This window comes from Pangasianodon hypophthalmus, chromosome 25 (assembly GCF_027358585.1).
Source record: "Pangasianodon hypophthalmus isolate fPanHyp1 chromosome 25, fPanHyp1.pri, whole genome shotgun sequence".
NCBI lineage: Eukaryota > Metazoa > Chordata > Actinopteri > Siluriformes > Pangasiidae > Pangasianodon > Pangasianodon hypophthalmus.
In genome coordinates, this window is record NC_069734.1 from 3818141 (window position 1) to 3834383 (window position 16243).

Genomic DNA, 16243 nt, shown 5'->3' on the forward strand with positions numbered 1-16243 from the left:
TTGTCATCCTGTTGTGAGGAGTAGATTCGTTTTTTTTAAACAGAAGTTGGTGTAGCTGCTGATCATTTGCGTGCAATATATCCAAGGCTTTAATATCAGCGCTTGAGAAGTAAGTGAAGTGTGTGTATGATGAGCTAGTCCAGCGTCAGTAATAGGGTGCTGTACGTCTCGTCCTCAGGACAATCCCATCGGAGACTGGGACGGCGTGATCGACGGGAAACTGCTGTGTAATTTCGCCAGCCTCGAGCACACCCGTCTCGTGCCCATCTGTGATGTCATGCCAGGTGAGTGCTTGCCTTTATTTATTTATTTATTTATTTAAATTATCAGCAGCTTTTGAATTGCACTGTGTTTGCTAAGTGCTCAAGCTACTTTGTGGTTAGTACTTTTTATAAGAGTTTGTTTCTGTCTTTTTTTTCCATATATTTGTATTTGTTGGCTTGGAGAAAGAAAATCCACAGCTGAGTGCAAATGTTCGCATGCTTTTGGGACAAAAAGATTAAGACGTTTAGTGTGCTATCTTTCGCTATTATACCACAGCACTGTTGATAGTAAACAGATAAAAATGCGTTTCATTGTTATTTAACAAAGAAAACTCTTTGATATAGAAACATTTATTTAGAACATATGGAAGGAGTCTCCAGTGTCAGCTCTATAGGAGAGTCTCCAGGACTGAGCAGTTTATGTTTTTTTTCCAGTAACATGACACAATGTGGTTTTTTTTTTTTTTTTGGTCTTATTAACTTTGAGAGAAAAGTACATTTTAAATAAAAAGTACATTTTAAATAAAAAATGTTATATCTGGATTTCTGTAAAGCTGCTTTCTGACAATGTTCATTGTTAAAAGTGCTAAACAAATAAAAAAAAATAATTTGAATAACTGTATATAGGCGTTACAGCGGAAGCGAAACCTTGTTTCATGGACATTCCACAACATTCCGTGTAACTATAAATGGATAAATAACATGACTAGTGGTGTTACGATTTGAAATATTTATGGTGTGCTAATGTAGTCTTAAAATATCACAATTTCATTGTATCACGGTATATATTACATTTAAAAAACCCAATGATGAAACTTAAAGGACATATTTATTACGGATCGTTTGTGCGTCTGTAGTCATTATGAGCGATTAGCATGGGGTAAGTGATCTCTTTATGAGTCACAGAGATGGGCGTGTCTTCTCATCACACGAAAAATTCCATTACACACACACTTCATTTTATTACAAACCGATTGTTCTGACCTTTATTATAAGTGTTTTCTGTAGAGTTTGTGGTCGCACTAGATCATTAGTAGGTCATGTGACTATGAGATGTATGTGTTTGTGTGGGAGAGAGAAAGTGTGTGTATGTGACCATGAGTGTGTGTGTGTGTGTGTGTGTGAAAGAGAGAGAGAAAGACACACACACACATTCTGTTAGCCTGCAAACAGAATCTCTTTTGTCTAAAAGCTTGTTATTGAAAGTGAAGTGTCTGTGGCTTCAGCTTTGTGCGTTCAGATTTCCGTGTACATGTATGTTTGTACACGTGTGTGTTTCTCAGTGATGTTTGATGTTTGACTGTAGTGTGAAGGTGGGTAATATCATTTAGTCCACACAGCTGAGACTTCTGAGATGTGTAGGCCCACAGAATGCAGCCTGTTGTTGATCTAGAAGATAAGTAAATGAACAGCTTTTCTGTTGTGTGTTTTGTAACTGTTCTTTTTTTTTTTTTTTCCTCAGATCTCCTACAGTCAAATTACTCTCGAATTACTGACACTAGACATGTGCGATATTGATTTTGGTTTTTTTTTTCTGAGCATTTCCACCATTTTATGTTTAAGGAGAGTAGGAGAAGGAGTAATAATAATAACAACTGTGCAGTCAGGAGCTGCTTGCTGGCAGTGGCAATTGTGAAAATGATTTTTAAGTGATTACACATGTAAATAGTTAAAATTTTTGGTAATCCTTTTACAAATAGGTTGTCTAATGTCCACATGGCTGACACTTTCACTTTTCTGCTGCTGCGGAATCTGTTTGAATGTATCTCAGCTGTAAATTTTTAAAGGCTTTTAAAATTTTTAAGTATAGGTTAGTTAGCTGATGTTGAACATGCACTTACCTAAGGTTAAGATGAACTTACAGATAGATTGATAGAGTCTCTTTCATATTAATGGACTCAAAACATCCTCCACTGACCTTTGTAGAAAGTCCTGAGAACACGTGAGATAGTGGATAGGGGCGGGGCTTCTAAACAGCATTACTTAAAGACATCTATGAACTATCAATCATTAAAAGTTCACAAAAAGTTCAATTAAAAAAAAAAAATCTTGCAGTGTTAATCAGTTTTTCTGTAGAAGGGGACAGTCCCAGTATTTCTGCACCTCCTGGTTAACTTTTTACACTGGATAAAAGTTGTGAAGATAATTTCCAGATGCTGTACTTTCTCTAACTTTCTAAATATGGTAAAAATGTTTAGTGTAATGTTTAGTTTATTAGGTTCCTGAAGAGTGTCATTAGTTTTGGAGCTGACTGTATGACTTTATCATTAGAACAAGAGCATGACAATTGTTCTGATTTGGATTTAGGAATTGACTTTGTGTGTGTGTGTGTGTGTGTGTGTGTGTGTGTGTGTGTGTGTGTGTGTAGAGTACTCCATGCAGGACCCGAGGCTGTCGAAAGCCAGCTTTGAGAAGTCTGGAAGTCAGAGCAAACCAAAGAGCAAAGGTACTACAGCCTGTGTCCTCACTCAAACTCATCACGGCCTGGCTCTAAACTACATTACACACTACCCCTACTCCCTTCTAATCCGCCCGTTTGTTTTTGCAACTGTACATTCAGACGGATTCGTGTATTCCACGTGAGTACGGGATTCCTCATGAATGGCCCTCTCTTGTGGACTTTAGAAATTAAAAACAACTCCAAATTCATAAATTGTAATGCACCGTTGATGTCTCAAAATGGCGGTGTTCACAAAACTTAGATTAGCGGTTGATGCTAACTGCAATTACAGTGTATTTATTTATTTATTTATTTATTTATTTATTTATTTATTATAGATATTTAACAGCACGTCTGAGGTGAAAGTTGCTATTCCAGACAATTTATTCTAATTTCCTCTGTTTATATATTGTTTATTTAACAGTCTTAATGGCTATGTACTAGTGAATTAAATTGTTAGCCTCGTTTATTAGCCAGCTGCTAGGGGTCCATTTGCTTTAGTTAGCTAGCAGCAGTGTTGTCACTCTATCCGTGTATCCTAAATTTACGTTTCTGTATCGAGAGTTCATTTGAACTCACTGTAATTCAATTAAAACCTTTTGTAAGTGATGAATTTTAGCTTAACCTCAGTTTCAGCCTGAAAGCTGCTGTGGTGAAAAAGTTTAAAACCTGAGTGTGCATGCTAGTTAAAGAGGCACTTCTCCCACGCCATGCTAATGTGGCTAATAAAAAAGGAAAGCCGGTGTTGCTGCTGCATGTAGCTGTTAATGGTGAAATGAGCTGTGTAGCCTAATTAGCACTGTCTATGGAGACTATTCAATTACACTGAATTTACAGCTACTGATGAGCCGAACGGAAATCTCTGATTCTTTTAACTTTCTTTCTTTCTTTCTTTCTTTTTCTCTGTTTCTTCCATATCTATCTATCTATCTGTCTATCAGTTTCTTCCATACTTACTATTCTCTTTCTTTCTTTCTTTCTTTCTTTTTTTCTGTTTCTTCCATATCTATCTATCTATCTATCTATCTATCTATCTATCTGTTTCTTCCATACTTACTAATCTCTTTCTTTCTTTCTTTCTTTCTTTCTTTCTTTCAGTATCTTCAATACTTACTAATCTTTCTTGCTTTCTTTCTTTTTTCTTCCTTTCAGGTTCATCCATACTTGCTCATTTTGAGATAAGTCAGAATTCTGGGATAACGTGTAAAAATGTCGACATTATACTGTGCTTTATGTTAAAAGTTGCTTTTCAGCTCGACAACGTGCCTAATTTCGGCAGTCAGGCGTGTCATTCGGATCCTCTTTTTACCCCCTGTGGAGGCTTAATTTTGCCCTTTTTTCTTGTCAGTTTTTTTCCTCCTCTCCTGAGCTAGCGAGCTTGAGCTGATGTGGATCTAATGAGCTACCTGCACACAGAAAGTCTCTGGAGCATTATCTCTCTCTGACACACACTCAAACACACTCCAGATGTTTTAATGTTGTGTTCATGTTCTTCCTGCTGCTCTGAGGTGGGAATCCGGCTGTTTCAGATCTGTGCTGCGTTTTTACCTGCTTTTTAACCAAAGTGTTCCATATGGATCACTCTAATTAGACACGTGTAGCACGACAACATATACGTATTTGTGTTCATTTCTCCAATTTCTAAAATCTTCTAGTATTTAAGTGCCAGAAGTGGATAAGCTGCAATAAAACTTTACAGAACTGCTCTGGAAAAGTATAGAATTCAAACACACTTATTTCCTTACACACACGATCTCTAATGCATATCACAGTTAAGTTTTCCTTTTATGATATATTGAAGGATTTTTTTTTTTAATAGCAAGAAAATTGGGGAAAAATCTGCAAAAGGTTTTGGATGTTTGGATTATTTTTAGTAGTAAAATTTTAGATAATAATAAAAAAAAGCTCCTGTACTGGATTAAAAACAAACATAAATGAAAACTAACAAACTAAACAACCAAAAAAAACCCCACAATGACCAAAATCAATAATGGTCAAATAATGCATGCAAATTTTCTTTCTTTCTTTCTTCACCTTAGTTTTGCATAGGTTTTCTACTGTCTATGTTTCTCTAACACACACACACACACACACACACACACACTCTCTGACGCTGTATGTTGAATGTGTTATTTAGGGTTAGGTCTGCAGGCTGCCAGCAGAAGCAAGTCTGAGTTTTATTATACGCTAAATGGCAGCTCTGTCGATCATCCGACCCAGTCCAAATCCAAAAGCACGTGGTACATAGACGAAGGTAAACAGCAGCCGAGAGAAATGTGAATGATCAGCAGGAATGCCGAAAGGATACTCCGCAAATCTTATCAGCAAGAGAAGAGATCGCACAGCTAAATTCCTACTGAGCCCACATTTAGATTAGCATGTGAGACTTTTCACTGCTGGATCTTGCTGCTAAGATTTTCTCACGTCTCTTCACGTCACTGTCACCGCAACCAGTGTTTCCCAAGTGTCCTCATTCTCCCCGTCACCTGCATGTACATAACATTTGGAGGGGTTTTCATGGGATTGGTGGACGGGTTCATGTGGGTGTAGAAAGGAGCGCTGTTGTGTTGCATGTTACATGAGTCACTGCATTGCTACACTTCTGGTTCCTCACATTCTCCACATTTCTGCTTTTTCCCCATCACATTTCAGCAGTATGTGACTAGAAACCTTTCATGCACCCGTGTGGAAAAGTACTCTCGGTACTCACTTTCAGTGCTTTATTACCTTTTACTCCAGTTTTCATGAGCGACATATCCGTTTTCCAAAAAGTGAGTTGATTTCAATCAGAGAAGTCAGTTAAATCTTTTAATCAGGTTGAATTAAATTGGTTAAGTGTAGAAGTCCATTTCTGCCAGGTAGAAAATAACGAAGAAAAAATGCATAACAATTTATTTATTTATTTATTTTTTTTGGTCGCAGTAGTATGTCAAAATGTTGACTTATCTTAGAATTCTGACTTAATGTCTCAAGAGCTTGGGATAATAAGTTTGAGACAGTAAGTCCGGATTTTGAGAAGTCAAATTTCTGAGAGAAGATTTTACAATAAGTAAAATTTTTGAGATAAGAAATCAAAACTGAGATAAGTCGGGATTCTGAGATAATGAGTCAAATTTTTAAGTTAAAATTCCGAGATAGGTAAAAACTTTGAGATAATAAGTCAAAACATTGAGAACTCGTAATCCTGAGATAATAAGTCAGAAGTTCGAGTTAAGTCATATAATTTGAGATACGAAGTCAAAATTTCGACGTACTGCTGCTGCCAAAACTAAAGAAAAAATGTTATTCTTTTCTCCCCCTTTTCTTCCTGGCAGAAATGGACTTCCACAGTTTAGGAATCAAAGTCACAGTGCTCATTTTTACATTTGCATTTATTCATTTAGCAGACGACTTTATCCAAAGCGATTTACAAATAAGCAAATACAAGCAAAATTGAGGAAATACAAGCAAAGTCATAGTCTGCTTTTCCACAGTGATGCATTGCTCAGTGATACATTATTGGATATTCCAAGTTTGTTAATTGAATGTTAATTGAGTCCTCTCTGTTCTCCCCACCTGCCAGTGGGCGAAGACCCAGCCAAGTCCCTGACGGAAACGCCCCCCGACTTCAACCAGGCCTCGCCGCCTCCCCGAGCCCCGCCCACCGCCCCCTCACTGTCCAGTGACAACAAGTTCCACTCGCTGCCCTTCAGCCTGAGTCGCAAGAGCGGCCCCAATGGGAGCATGAGCCATGGGCCACTCTCACTGTCCGTCCAGTCGGTGATGGGAGAACAGCAGGAGGCTCCGCCCCCACCGACAGCTCCCTCTCCGAGGCCACCGTCACCCCCTAAAGGTCAGCCGGGGTTAGAGGTCGGGTCACTGGTAGAGGTGAAGGAGAATCCGCCCCTGTGTGGGGTGATACGCTGGGTGGGCCTGCCGGCTGGACTACTGGAGCCTCTTGCAGGGCTGGAGCTGGTCAGTGTGTGTGACTGTGTGATTAATATCTTAATCAATATTAATTTGAATCATTTTAGAAATGTACACGTTATAAATTATTATAAATAAAATCTATAATTAAATATAAATGTAAGTTTTGCTTTAAATTACTGTCTGTTAACCATTTATGAATAAAGTAGGATTTTAATTCAGTGTTGTAGTAGTGATAATATAATTATCTAGTAATTAATAATTAATTGATGGATAATTCATTAATTAGTTATTAAGGAATTAATTATTCAGAAATAATTAATGAATAATTTGACATTAATAGAAAAGATTATTTATACTGATAGTCAGTTATATGTTGTTGTTATTATTATTATTATTATTATTATTATTATTATTATAGACAACACATCACGTGCTAGTAATACTACAGCTCTGTCTATAAAAAATAGTCTTATACTATACCGTGTGTGTGTGTGTGTGTGTGTGTGTGTGCGTGCGTGCATGCGTGCGTGCATGCGCGTGTGCTCATGCAGGAAGAGGAGTGTGTAGGATGCACTGACGGTACTTTTAAAGGCACACGCTACTTTACCTGTCCTCCAAAGAAAGCTTTGTTTGTGAAACTGAAATGCTGCCGACCAGATTCTCGCTTCCCTTCGCAACACCACTCACCCAATCCAATTGAACGCTGCAATTCTATAGGTAACTAACACACACACACACACACACACACACACACACACACACACACACAGAGCACGAGCAAGTGCCAATTTTTTTTTTTTTTTTTTTTTTTTTTTTTTTTTTTTGCACACACACATTTATTTCTGAAAATATTAACTTTAATGTGTGTGTGTGTGTGTTGCAGCGTTTGGTGGTTACCTGAGCGAGGTGGTGAATGAGAACACGCCTCCTCGTACAGAGAGTGATGGCCTGGATGTGATGGTCGGGAAGAAGAAAGGCATTCAAGGCCACTACAACTCCTGTTACTTGGACTCAACGCTCTTCTGGTACACACACACTCACTTCAACACTCCTCTAGTACACACACACACACACACACTCACTTCAACACTCCTCTAGTACACACGCACTCACTTCAACACTCCTCTAGTACACACGCACTCACTTCAACACTCCTCTAGTACACACACACACTCCCTACAGCGCTCCTCTATTACAAACACACTCACTTCAACACTCCCCTAGTACACACACACACACTCACTTCAGCGCTCCTCTAGTACACACACTCACTTCAGCGCTCCTCTAGTACACACACTCACTTCAGCGCTCCTCTATTACACACACTCACTTCAACACTCCTCTAGTACACACACTCACTTCAGCGCTCCTCTATTACACACACTCACTTCAGCGCTCATCTAGTACTCACACTCACTTCAGCGCTCCTCTATTACACACACTCACTTCAGCGCTCATCTAGTACTCACACTCACTTCAACACTCCTCTAGTACACACACTCACTTCAGCGCTCCTCTATTACACACACTCACTTCAGCGCTCATCTAGTACACACACTCACTTCAGCGCTCCTCTATTACACACACTCACTTCAGCGCTCATCTAGTACTCACACTCACTTCAGCGCTCCTCTAGTACACACACACTCACTTCAGCGCTCCTCTAGTACACACACACTCACTTCAGCGCTCCTCTATTACACACACACACTTCAGCGCTCATCTAGTACTCACACTCACTTCAGCGCTCATCTAGTACTCACACTCACTTCAGCGCTCCTCTATTACACACACTCACTTCAGCGCTCATCTAGTACTCACACTCACTTCAGCGCTCCTCTATTACACACACTCACTTCAGCGCTCATCTAGTACTCACACTCACTTCAGCGCTCCTCTAGTACACACACACTCACTTCAGCGCTCCTCTAGTACACACACACTCACTTCAGTGCTCATCTAGTACACACTCACACTCACTTCAGCGCTCCTCTATTACACACACACTCACTTCAGCACTCCTCTAGTACACATACACACACACTTCAACGCTCCCCTAGTACACACACACTCACTTCAGCACTCCTCTATTACACACACACTCACTTCAGCACTCCCCTAGTACACACACACACACTTCAGCGCTCATCTAGTACACACACACTCACTTCAGCGCTCATCTAGTACACACACACTCACTTCAAAGCTTATCTAGTACACACACACTCCCTACAGCACTCCTCTATTACACACTCACTCACTTCAACACTCCTCTATTACACACACACACACTCACTTCAACACTCCTCTAGTACACACACACACTCACTTCAACACTCCTCTATTACACACCCACTTGCTTCAGCACTCCCCTAGTACACACACTCACTTCAGCACTCCCCTAGTACACACACACTCACTTCAGCACTCCCCTAGTACACACACTCACTTCAGCGCTCCTCTATTACACACACACTCACTTCAAAGCTTATCTAGTACAAACACACTCACTCACTTCAACGCTCCTCTAATACACACCCACTCACTTCAGCGCTCCTCTAATACACACACTCACTTCAACGCTTATCTAGTACACACACACTCAGCTCAACGCTTATCTAGTACACACACACTCACTTTAGCACTCTTCTAAGTACACACACACTCACTTTAGCACTCTTCTAAGTACACACACACTCTCTTCTACTCTCCTCTTCTCCTGGAGTTGTGTGTCTGAGTGTGTGTAGAATGTTCAGTACCGCGTTCGCTGCTGTGCTCAGGAACGTGCTTCAGTACCTTTACTGCATTTCAGCAGTTTCTCTACGCATTTTTTTCGTTCAGCAGCTGCGTGTTGCTTGACCTCAACGTGCTCTTTTATTCTTCTTTTTATTTTTAATTTATCTTTCCTTTTCCTTCTCTTTCTGTGTTTTCGGTTTTCTTCTTTTTATCTTTTCTTTCTTTTTGTTTTTTTTATTCTTTTTACTTCTATTTTTTGTTTTCATTTTTGCTCTTTTATTTTTCTTTTTGTTCTTTTTTTCCTTCTCTCCTCTCCTCTCCTCTATGCTCCTCTCCTCTCGCCTCCTCTCCTCTCCTGTTTTTTATTTGCCTTTTTTTTCTTTTTGTTGTTTCATTTTGTTTTATTTTGCACTTTGCTTTTTCATCTTTTATTTCTTTTCTTTATTTACTTTCTATTGTTTTCATTTGTTTTTATTTGATCTTTTTTCTCCTTGTTTTTGCCTACTTGTCTCTTTTTTCTTTTCTTTTGTTTTTATTCCCTTTCTTCTTTTTTGTTCTCATTTTTAAAAACATTTTTATCCTTTTCAATTTCTTTTCACTTTTTTCTTTTATGCTTTCTTATTTTTATTTTTGTCAAACTTTCTCTTCATTTTTAAAAATTGAATTATTTTCATTTCCTTTTCACTCTTATCTTTTATGTACTCTTATCTTAACCTTTTGTCTATTTTTTTCCTTTCTTTTTATTTCCTCTCCTGTCCTCTCTGCGCTCCTCTCCTCTCGCCTACGCTCCTCTCCTCTACACTCCTCTCCTCTCGCCTCCTCTCCTCTCCTCTACACTCCTCTCCTCTCCTCTACACTCCTCTCCTCTCGCCTCCTCTCCTCTACACTCCTCTCCTCTCCTCTACACTCCTCTCCTCTCGCCTCCTCTCCTCTACACTCCTCTCCTCTCGCCTCCTCTCCTCTCCTCTACACTCCTCTCCTCTCCTCTACACTCCTCTCCTCTCGCCTCCTCTCCTCTCCTCTCGCCTCCTCTCCTCTACACTCCTCTCCTCTCCTCTACACTCCTCTCCTCTCGCCTCCTCTCCTCTACACTCCTCTCCTCTCCTCTACGCTCCTCTCCTCTCGCCTACGCTCCTCTCCTCTACACTCCTCTACACTCCTCTCCTCTACACTCCTCTACACTCCTCTACACTCCTCTCCTCTACACTCCTCTACACTCCTCTCCTCTCCTCTACGCTCCTCTCCTCTCGCCTACGCTCCTCTCCTCTACACTCCTCTACACTCCTCTCCTCTACGCTCCTCTCCTCTCATCTACGCTCCTCTCCTCTACACTCCTCTACGCTCCTCTACGCTCCTCTACACTCCTCTCCTCTACACTCCTCTACACTCCTCTCCTCTCCTCTACACTCCTCTCCTCTCGCCTCCTCTCCTCTACACTCCTCTCCTCTCCTCTACACTGCTTTACACTCCTCTCCTCTACACTCCTCTCCTCTACACTCCTCTCCTCTCGCCTCCTCTCCTCTACACTCCTCTCCTCTCCTCTACACTCCTCTCCTCTCGCCTCCTCTCCTCTCCTCTCCTCTACACTCCTCTCCTCTCGCCTCCTCTCCTCTACACTCCTCTCCTCTCCTCTACACTCCTTTACACTCCTCTCCTCTACACTCCTCTCCTCTACACTCCTCTCCTCTCGCCTCCTCTCCTCTACACTCCTCTACGCTCCTCCACACTCCTCTCCTCTACACTCCTCTCCTCTCGCCTCCTCTCCTCTACGCTCCTCTACGCTCCTCTACACTCCTCTCCTCTACACTCCTCTCCTCTCGCCTCCTCTCCTCTACACTCCTCTCCTCTCCTCTACACTCCTTTACACTCCTCTCCTCTACACTCCTCTACACTCCTCTCCTCTCGCCTCCTCTCCTCTACACTCCTCTCCTCTCCTCTACACTCCTTTACACTCCTCTCCTCTACACTCCTCTCCTCTACACTCGTCTACACTCCTCTCCTCTACACTCCTCTCCTCTACACTCCTCTCCTCTACACTTTTCTACACTCCTCTCCTCTACACTCCTTTACACTCCTTTACACTCCTCTCCTCTACACTCCTCTCCTCTACACTCCTCTCCTCTCCTCTACACTCCTCTCCTCTCGCCTCCTCTCCTCTACACTCCTCTCCTCTCCTCTACACTCCTCTCCTCTCCTCTACACTCCTCTCCTCTCGCCTCCTCTCCTCTACACTCCTCTCCTCTCCTCTACACTCCTTTACACTCCTCTCCTCTACACTCCTCTCCTCTCCTCTACACTCCTCTCCTCTACACTCCTCTCCTCTCCTCTACACTCCTCTCGCCTCCTCTCCTCTACACTCCTCTACACTCCTCTCCTCTACACTCCTCTACACTCCTCTCCTCTCCTCTACACTCCTCTCCTCTCGCCTCCTCTCCTCTACACTCCTCTACACTCCTCTCCTCTACACTCCTCTCCTCTCGCCTCCTCTCCTCTACACTCCTCTACACTCCTCTCCTCTCCTCTACACTCCTCTACACTCCTCTCCTCTCGCCTCCTCTCCTCTCCTCTCCTCTACACTCCTATCCTCTCCTCTACACTCCTCTCCTCTCCTCTCCTCTACACTCCTCTCCTCTCGCCTCCTCTCCTCTCTTCTACACTCCTCTCCTCTACACTCCTCTACACTCCTCTCCTCTCCTCTCCTCTCCTCTACACTCCTCTCGCCTCCTCTCCTCTCCTCTCCTCTACACTCCTCTCCTCTCCTCTATGCTCCTCTCCTCTCACCTCCTCTCCTCTCCTGTCCTCTCCTCTCCTCTCCTCTCCTCTCTTCTCCTCTACACTCCTCTCCTCTCCTCAGTCTGTTTTCGTTTAGCTCAGTGTTGGACACGGTGTTACTGAGGCCGAAGTCTAAGACTGATGTAGAATACTACCTGGAGACACAGGAGCTGTTACGCACTGAGATAGTCAACCCACTGCGGATGTGAGTCTCAGATACACACACGCACACACACATTTTACACGTGTTACTCCTTCACTAACACCAAAATATTCATCATAAATATTTTTATGTGTTTTTGTTTTTGGATGGTAGTCATGGTTATGTCTGCGCAACTAAGATCATGAAGTTGCGGAGAATTCTAGAAAAGGTGGAGGCTGCGTCAGGATTCACGTCAGAGGAGAAAGGTGAGGATGTCTGCCTGTCTTACACTTTCCTCATGCTCACTTACGGCTTTCTCATTGTACGATGCTGAAATCTAAAGTAGTCACTTCAGATTTGTCACTTCGGACTGTTTGTTAACTGTATGCATAGACACTGCATAAAAATGTCTCCTCCTTAATGAGTACTGCTAATGCCACAAAGTTCTCATCACGCTGCTTAGTGTTCCCTATGGATATGTCGCCCCCTACTGACAGTAAAGTGAGTCAGCAGGCCGGGGTTGTGGGAGACGTAATGACGTGCACTGAACGCTGTGTAGTCATGTGGTTTTTTTTTTTCCCCTTACTACAGATCCTGAAGAGTTTCTCAACATCCTGTTTCACCACATCCTGAGGGTCGACCCTCTGCTTAAGCTACGGTGAGGTTGGGTTTTTTTAAACTTGCAATATTCAACACACATACACAAGCGCACACATGCGCACACGCACACACACACGCACACACCGCAGGCCTAGCAATGTATTTCAGCAGATCAAACCAAAATACTGTAGCAGAAGCAATGTCGTTGAACTGTTTTTATTTATTTATTTATTATTTGTTTATTTATTTTTTTAAAAAATAAAGTCAAGTTTATTCTCTGGCTTTCGCCCATTAGTGCAGAACAAAACATAAATAATTATCTTTGTTTATTGCCATGAACTAATCACTAATGGTTAAACATTAAAAGGTAGCTTTTAATGCCATGCTCCTTTTTATCCATTTATAGTTGCACTTAACGTTGTGGAATTTAATGTCTCCATGAAGCAAGTTTCTGTTATCTTATATAGTGTTATAGCAGCGATAAACACTCGTTCCATCACTAGACTCCCTTTCTCTCTCTCTCTCTCTCTCTCTCTCTCTCTCCCTCTCCATGTTACCGAGAGCACTGACACTGGAGACTCCTTCCATAAATGTTATAAAGGTCACCTCGCAGAAAGTACACACTTTGTCTTTGTTAAATAACAACAATTTGTTACTATAGAAACGATAACGTATCAGAAGGAGCGCATGAATATAAACTTGTGCCAGCGCTGATTTCTGATCTCCTGTTAGGGGAAAATTAATCAAGACCTTCTGACCAATCAGAATCGAGAATTCAATAGCGCTGTGGTATAAATGCTTTTATAGTGTAACTTTATATTAGATACTGTACGATCACTGCATCCAGCTAAACTGTGTGTGTGTGTGTGTGTGTGTGTGTGTGTGTGTTTGACAGCTCTGCTGGCCAGAAAGTTCAGGACTGTTACTTCTACCAGATCTTCATGGATAAGAAGGATAAAGTACTCGTGCCGACTAGCCAGCAACTGCTGGAGTGGTCCTTCATCAACAGTGACCTCAAGTTTGCTGAGGTGAACACACACACACACACACACACACACACACACACACACACACACACACATACACACAGAGCACATTATAGTACTAAAAGTGGTCTTTTCCCTTCTCTTCTAGGCTCCCTCTTGTCTTATCATCCAGATGCCTCGCTTTGGGAAGGACTTTAAGATGTATAATAAGATTTTCCCGTCTCTGGAGCTGGACATCACGGATCTTCTGGAAGACAGTGAGTCGCTGAACGACAGTTATTTAGTTTTCATTCTGTCACTCTGGCAAATATTTACTCTTAGAGCTGTAGATTATATCCAGCCTTGGTTCACAGTTTAGGCGTATGTTCTTTATATCATATCATGTTGTTTGGTCTGTAGTGTGTGTGCGTGCGTGTGTGTGTGGTGTCAGTTTTGTAACACAAGTGTTACAGAATTACAAGATCTCTAAGCAAAACCATTAACTACTTATTACATTAATAGAAATATTACTAGTTTTGCCAGTTTGTTTTGTAAATGTTTTGCCAGTTTGTGTGTTAAATTTTATTTTATTTAAAAAAAAAAAAAAAATTATATGCAGATGGAAAATCTAGCAAAATCTACAAAGAAAAAGAGTAGTAAAGGAAGTAGTTTGAATAATTTGTGTTTACAGCATCTAATTTTATTTTTTGGTTCTTTATACTTTTCTTGTGAATCTTTTTATTTATTTATTTTTTTAATTTTGAGGAACAAAACTGTAAAGTCTTTCCTGAAGTAAAGCTGTTTTTTAGCCAAACAGTTTAATGATACTCTGATGCTGTGGTTACTAATTAATAAAGCATATCATAAAACAGTGTTAGTCTTTAAAATAACAGAAGTGGTGTGTGTGTGTGTGTGTGTGTGTGTGTGTGTGTATATACACTTCCAGCACCCAGAGAGTGCCGTATCTGTGGTGGTTTAGCTCTTTATGAGTGCAGGGAGTGTTATGAAGATTCTGACATCACAGCAGGAAAGATTAAGCAGTTCTGTGAAAAGTGCAATACACAGGTAAAACACACACACACACACTCGCACGCATCATAGCACTCTATCCCATCAATTTGTGATGCTGTAGTTTGTGGTATTTGTCATGAACACTAGATGGAGACTTCTCTACAGTCTTCATAGGTGAGAGTTTTATACACTTTTAATATATAGATTTAAAATGTAAATGTATATACACTCACCGGTCACTTTAACAGGAACACCTTTACACCTGCTCATTTATGCAGTTATCCAATCAGCCAGGGGTGTACAGGTGTTCCTAATAAAGTGGACTGTGTGTGTATTTGTAATTTATTATTCTGTTTTATGTTGTCTTTTTTTTATTCATTATGGGAAAAAAAAGCTATATTTTTTACATACATGTGGTAAAATTTAAAATCAAATGAATATAAAAAATGATATCTAAATTATTTTATGTAATAGTTAACAATTAATTCATTATATTTATTAAATAAATTGTTTTAAATAATTGATTATGGTTTCTTGTACACTGAAGCAGAATCTTTTAAGAGAGAGCTGTGATTCTTCAAGGGGATTTCTTCCCCTAGCCTCATTACCTTTTTGCTTTGAGAATTTTGTAGATGTTTAAGGAGAATACAGTAAGCACTTATTCAGAGAAATAAAACACTGACATTGCCTACAGAACGCATATCATTACTGTTCAGAGAAAAGCTTTCAGGACGAGGCAAAGCTTTTAACTCTCAGCTTAAATCTCAGCTTCCAACAAATTGAACACACCGAGTTTCCTCAAATATCAGCAGCGCTGCGTTTGTGAATAGATGAGGTTAGATATACAGTGGTCCAGACACCAGGACAGAGTGTTACAGATCCGCCCAGGACGTGATTTTCAACATGATTTTTTTTTTTTTTTTTTTTTTTTTTTTTTTTGCACATTTCGTGTGTGTGTGTGTGTGTTTTATTGTTTGGCTTCAGGTGCATCTGCACCCACGGCGTAAGAGTCATCGCTACAGTAAGCTCTCGTTACCCAAAGAGCTGCAGGAGGGCACGTGGAGACAGGCTTCGTTCCCCCGCCAGCAGATGGAGCTGTTCGCCGTGCTCTGCATCGAGACCAGCCACTATGTGGCCTTCGTTAAGTACGGCTCAGCCCCGTCCTCCTGGCTCTTCTTCGACAGCATGGCCGACCGAGACGGTACGTCGTTTCTGACTCATCGCTAATATCATTAACACTAACGGGCAGTTTTAGGCAAACTTTCAGAAGAACTTTATCCTTTCAGAAATATTTTAATTGGACGACTTTGTTTCAATAACTTTGGAATCGTGGATATTTTAAGCCTTGTGTTCTGAATATCTCATTGAACTAGACCATTTTTATATTGGATTACATTATTATATA

General features: G+C 40.9%; 1 protein-coding gene across 2 annotated transcripts in view; it reads left to right on the forward strand.

Moving 5' to 3' along the window:
• cylda (cylindromatosis (turban tumor syndrome), a) overlaps positions 1-16243 on the forward strand; it is a 29938-nt gene that overhangs the window by 9517 nt on the left and 4178 nt on the right. Inside the window, exons 4-16 of one of the 2 annotated variants that reach the window (XM_053229503.1) lie at positions 179-284; positions 2632-2709; positions 4841-4957; positions 6266-6657; positions 7164-7329; positions 7496-7637; positions 12203-12325; positions 12437-12528; positions 12854-12920; positions 13758-13890; positions 13997-14105; positions 14774-14892; positions 15823-16039. In XM_053229503.1, the coding sequence (XP_053085478.1) occupies positions 179-284; positions 2632-2709; positions 4841-4957; positions 6266-6657; positions 7164-7329; positions 7496-7637; positions 12203-12325; positions 12437-12528; positions 12854-12920; positions 13758-13890; positions 13997-14105; positions 14774-14892; positions 15823-16039 (1861 nt within the window). The remainder of the gene's footprint in view (positions 1-178; positions 285-2631; positions 2710-4840; positions 4958-6265; positions 6658-7163; positions 7330-7495; positions 7638-12202; positions 12326-12436; positions 12529-12853; positions 12921-13757; positions 13891-13996; positions 14106-14773; positions 14893-15822; positions 16040-16243) is intronic. The other variant, XM_053229505.1, reaches the window with a different exon arrangement.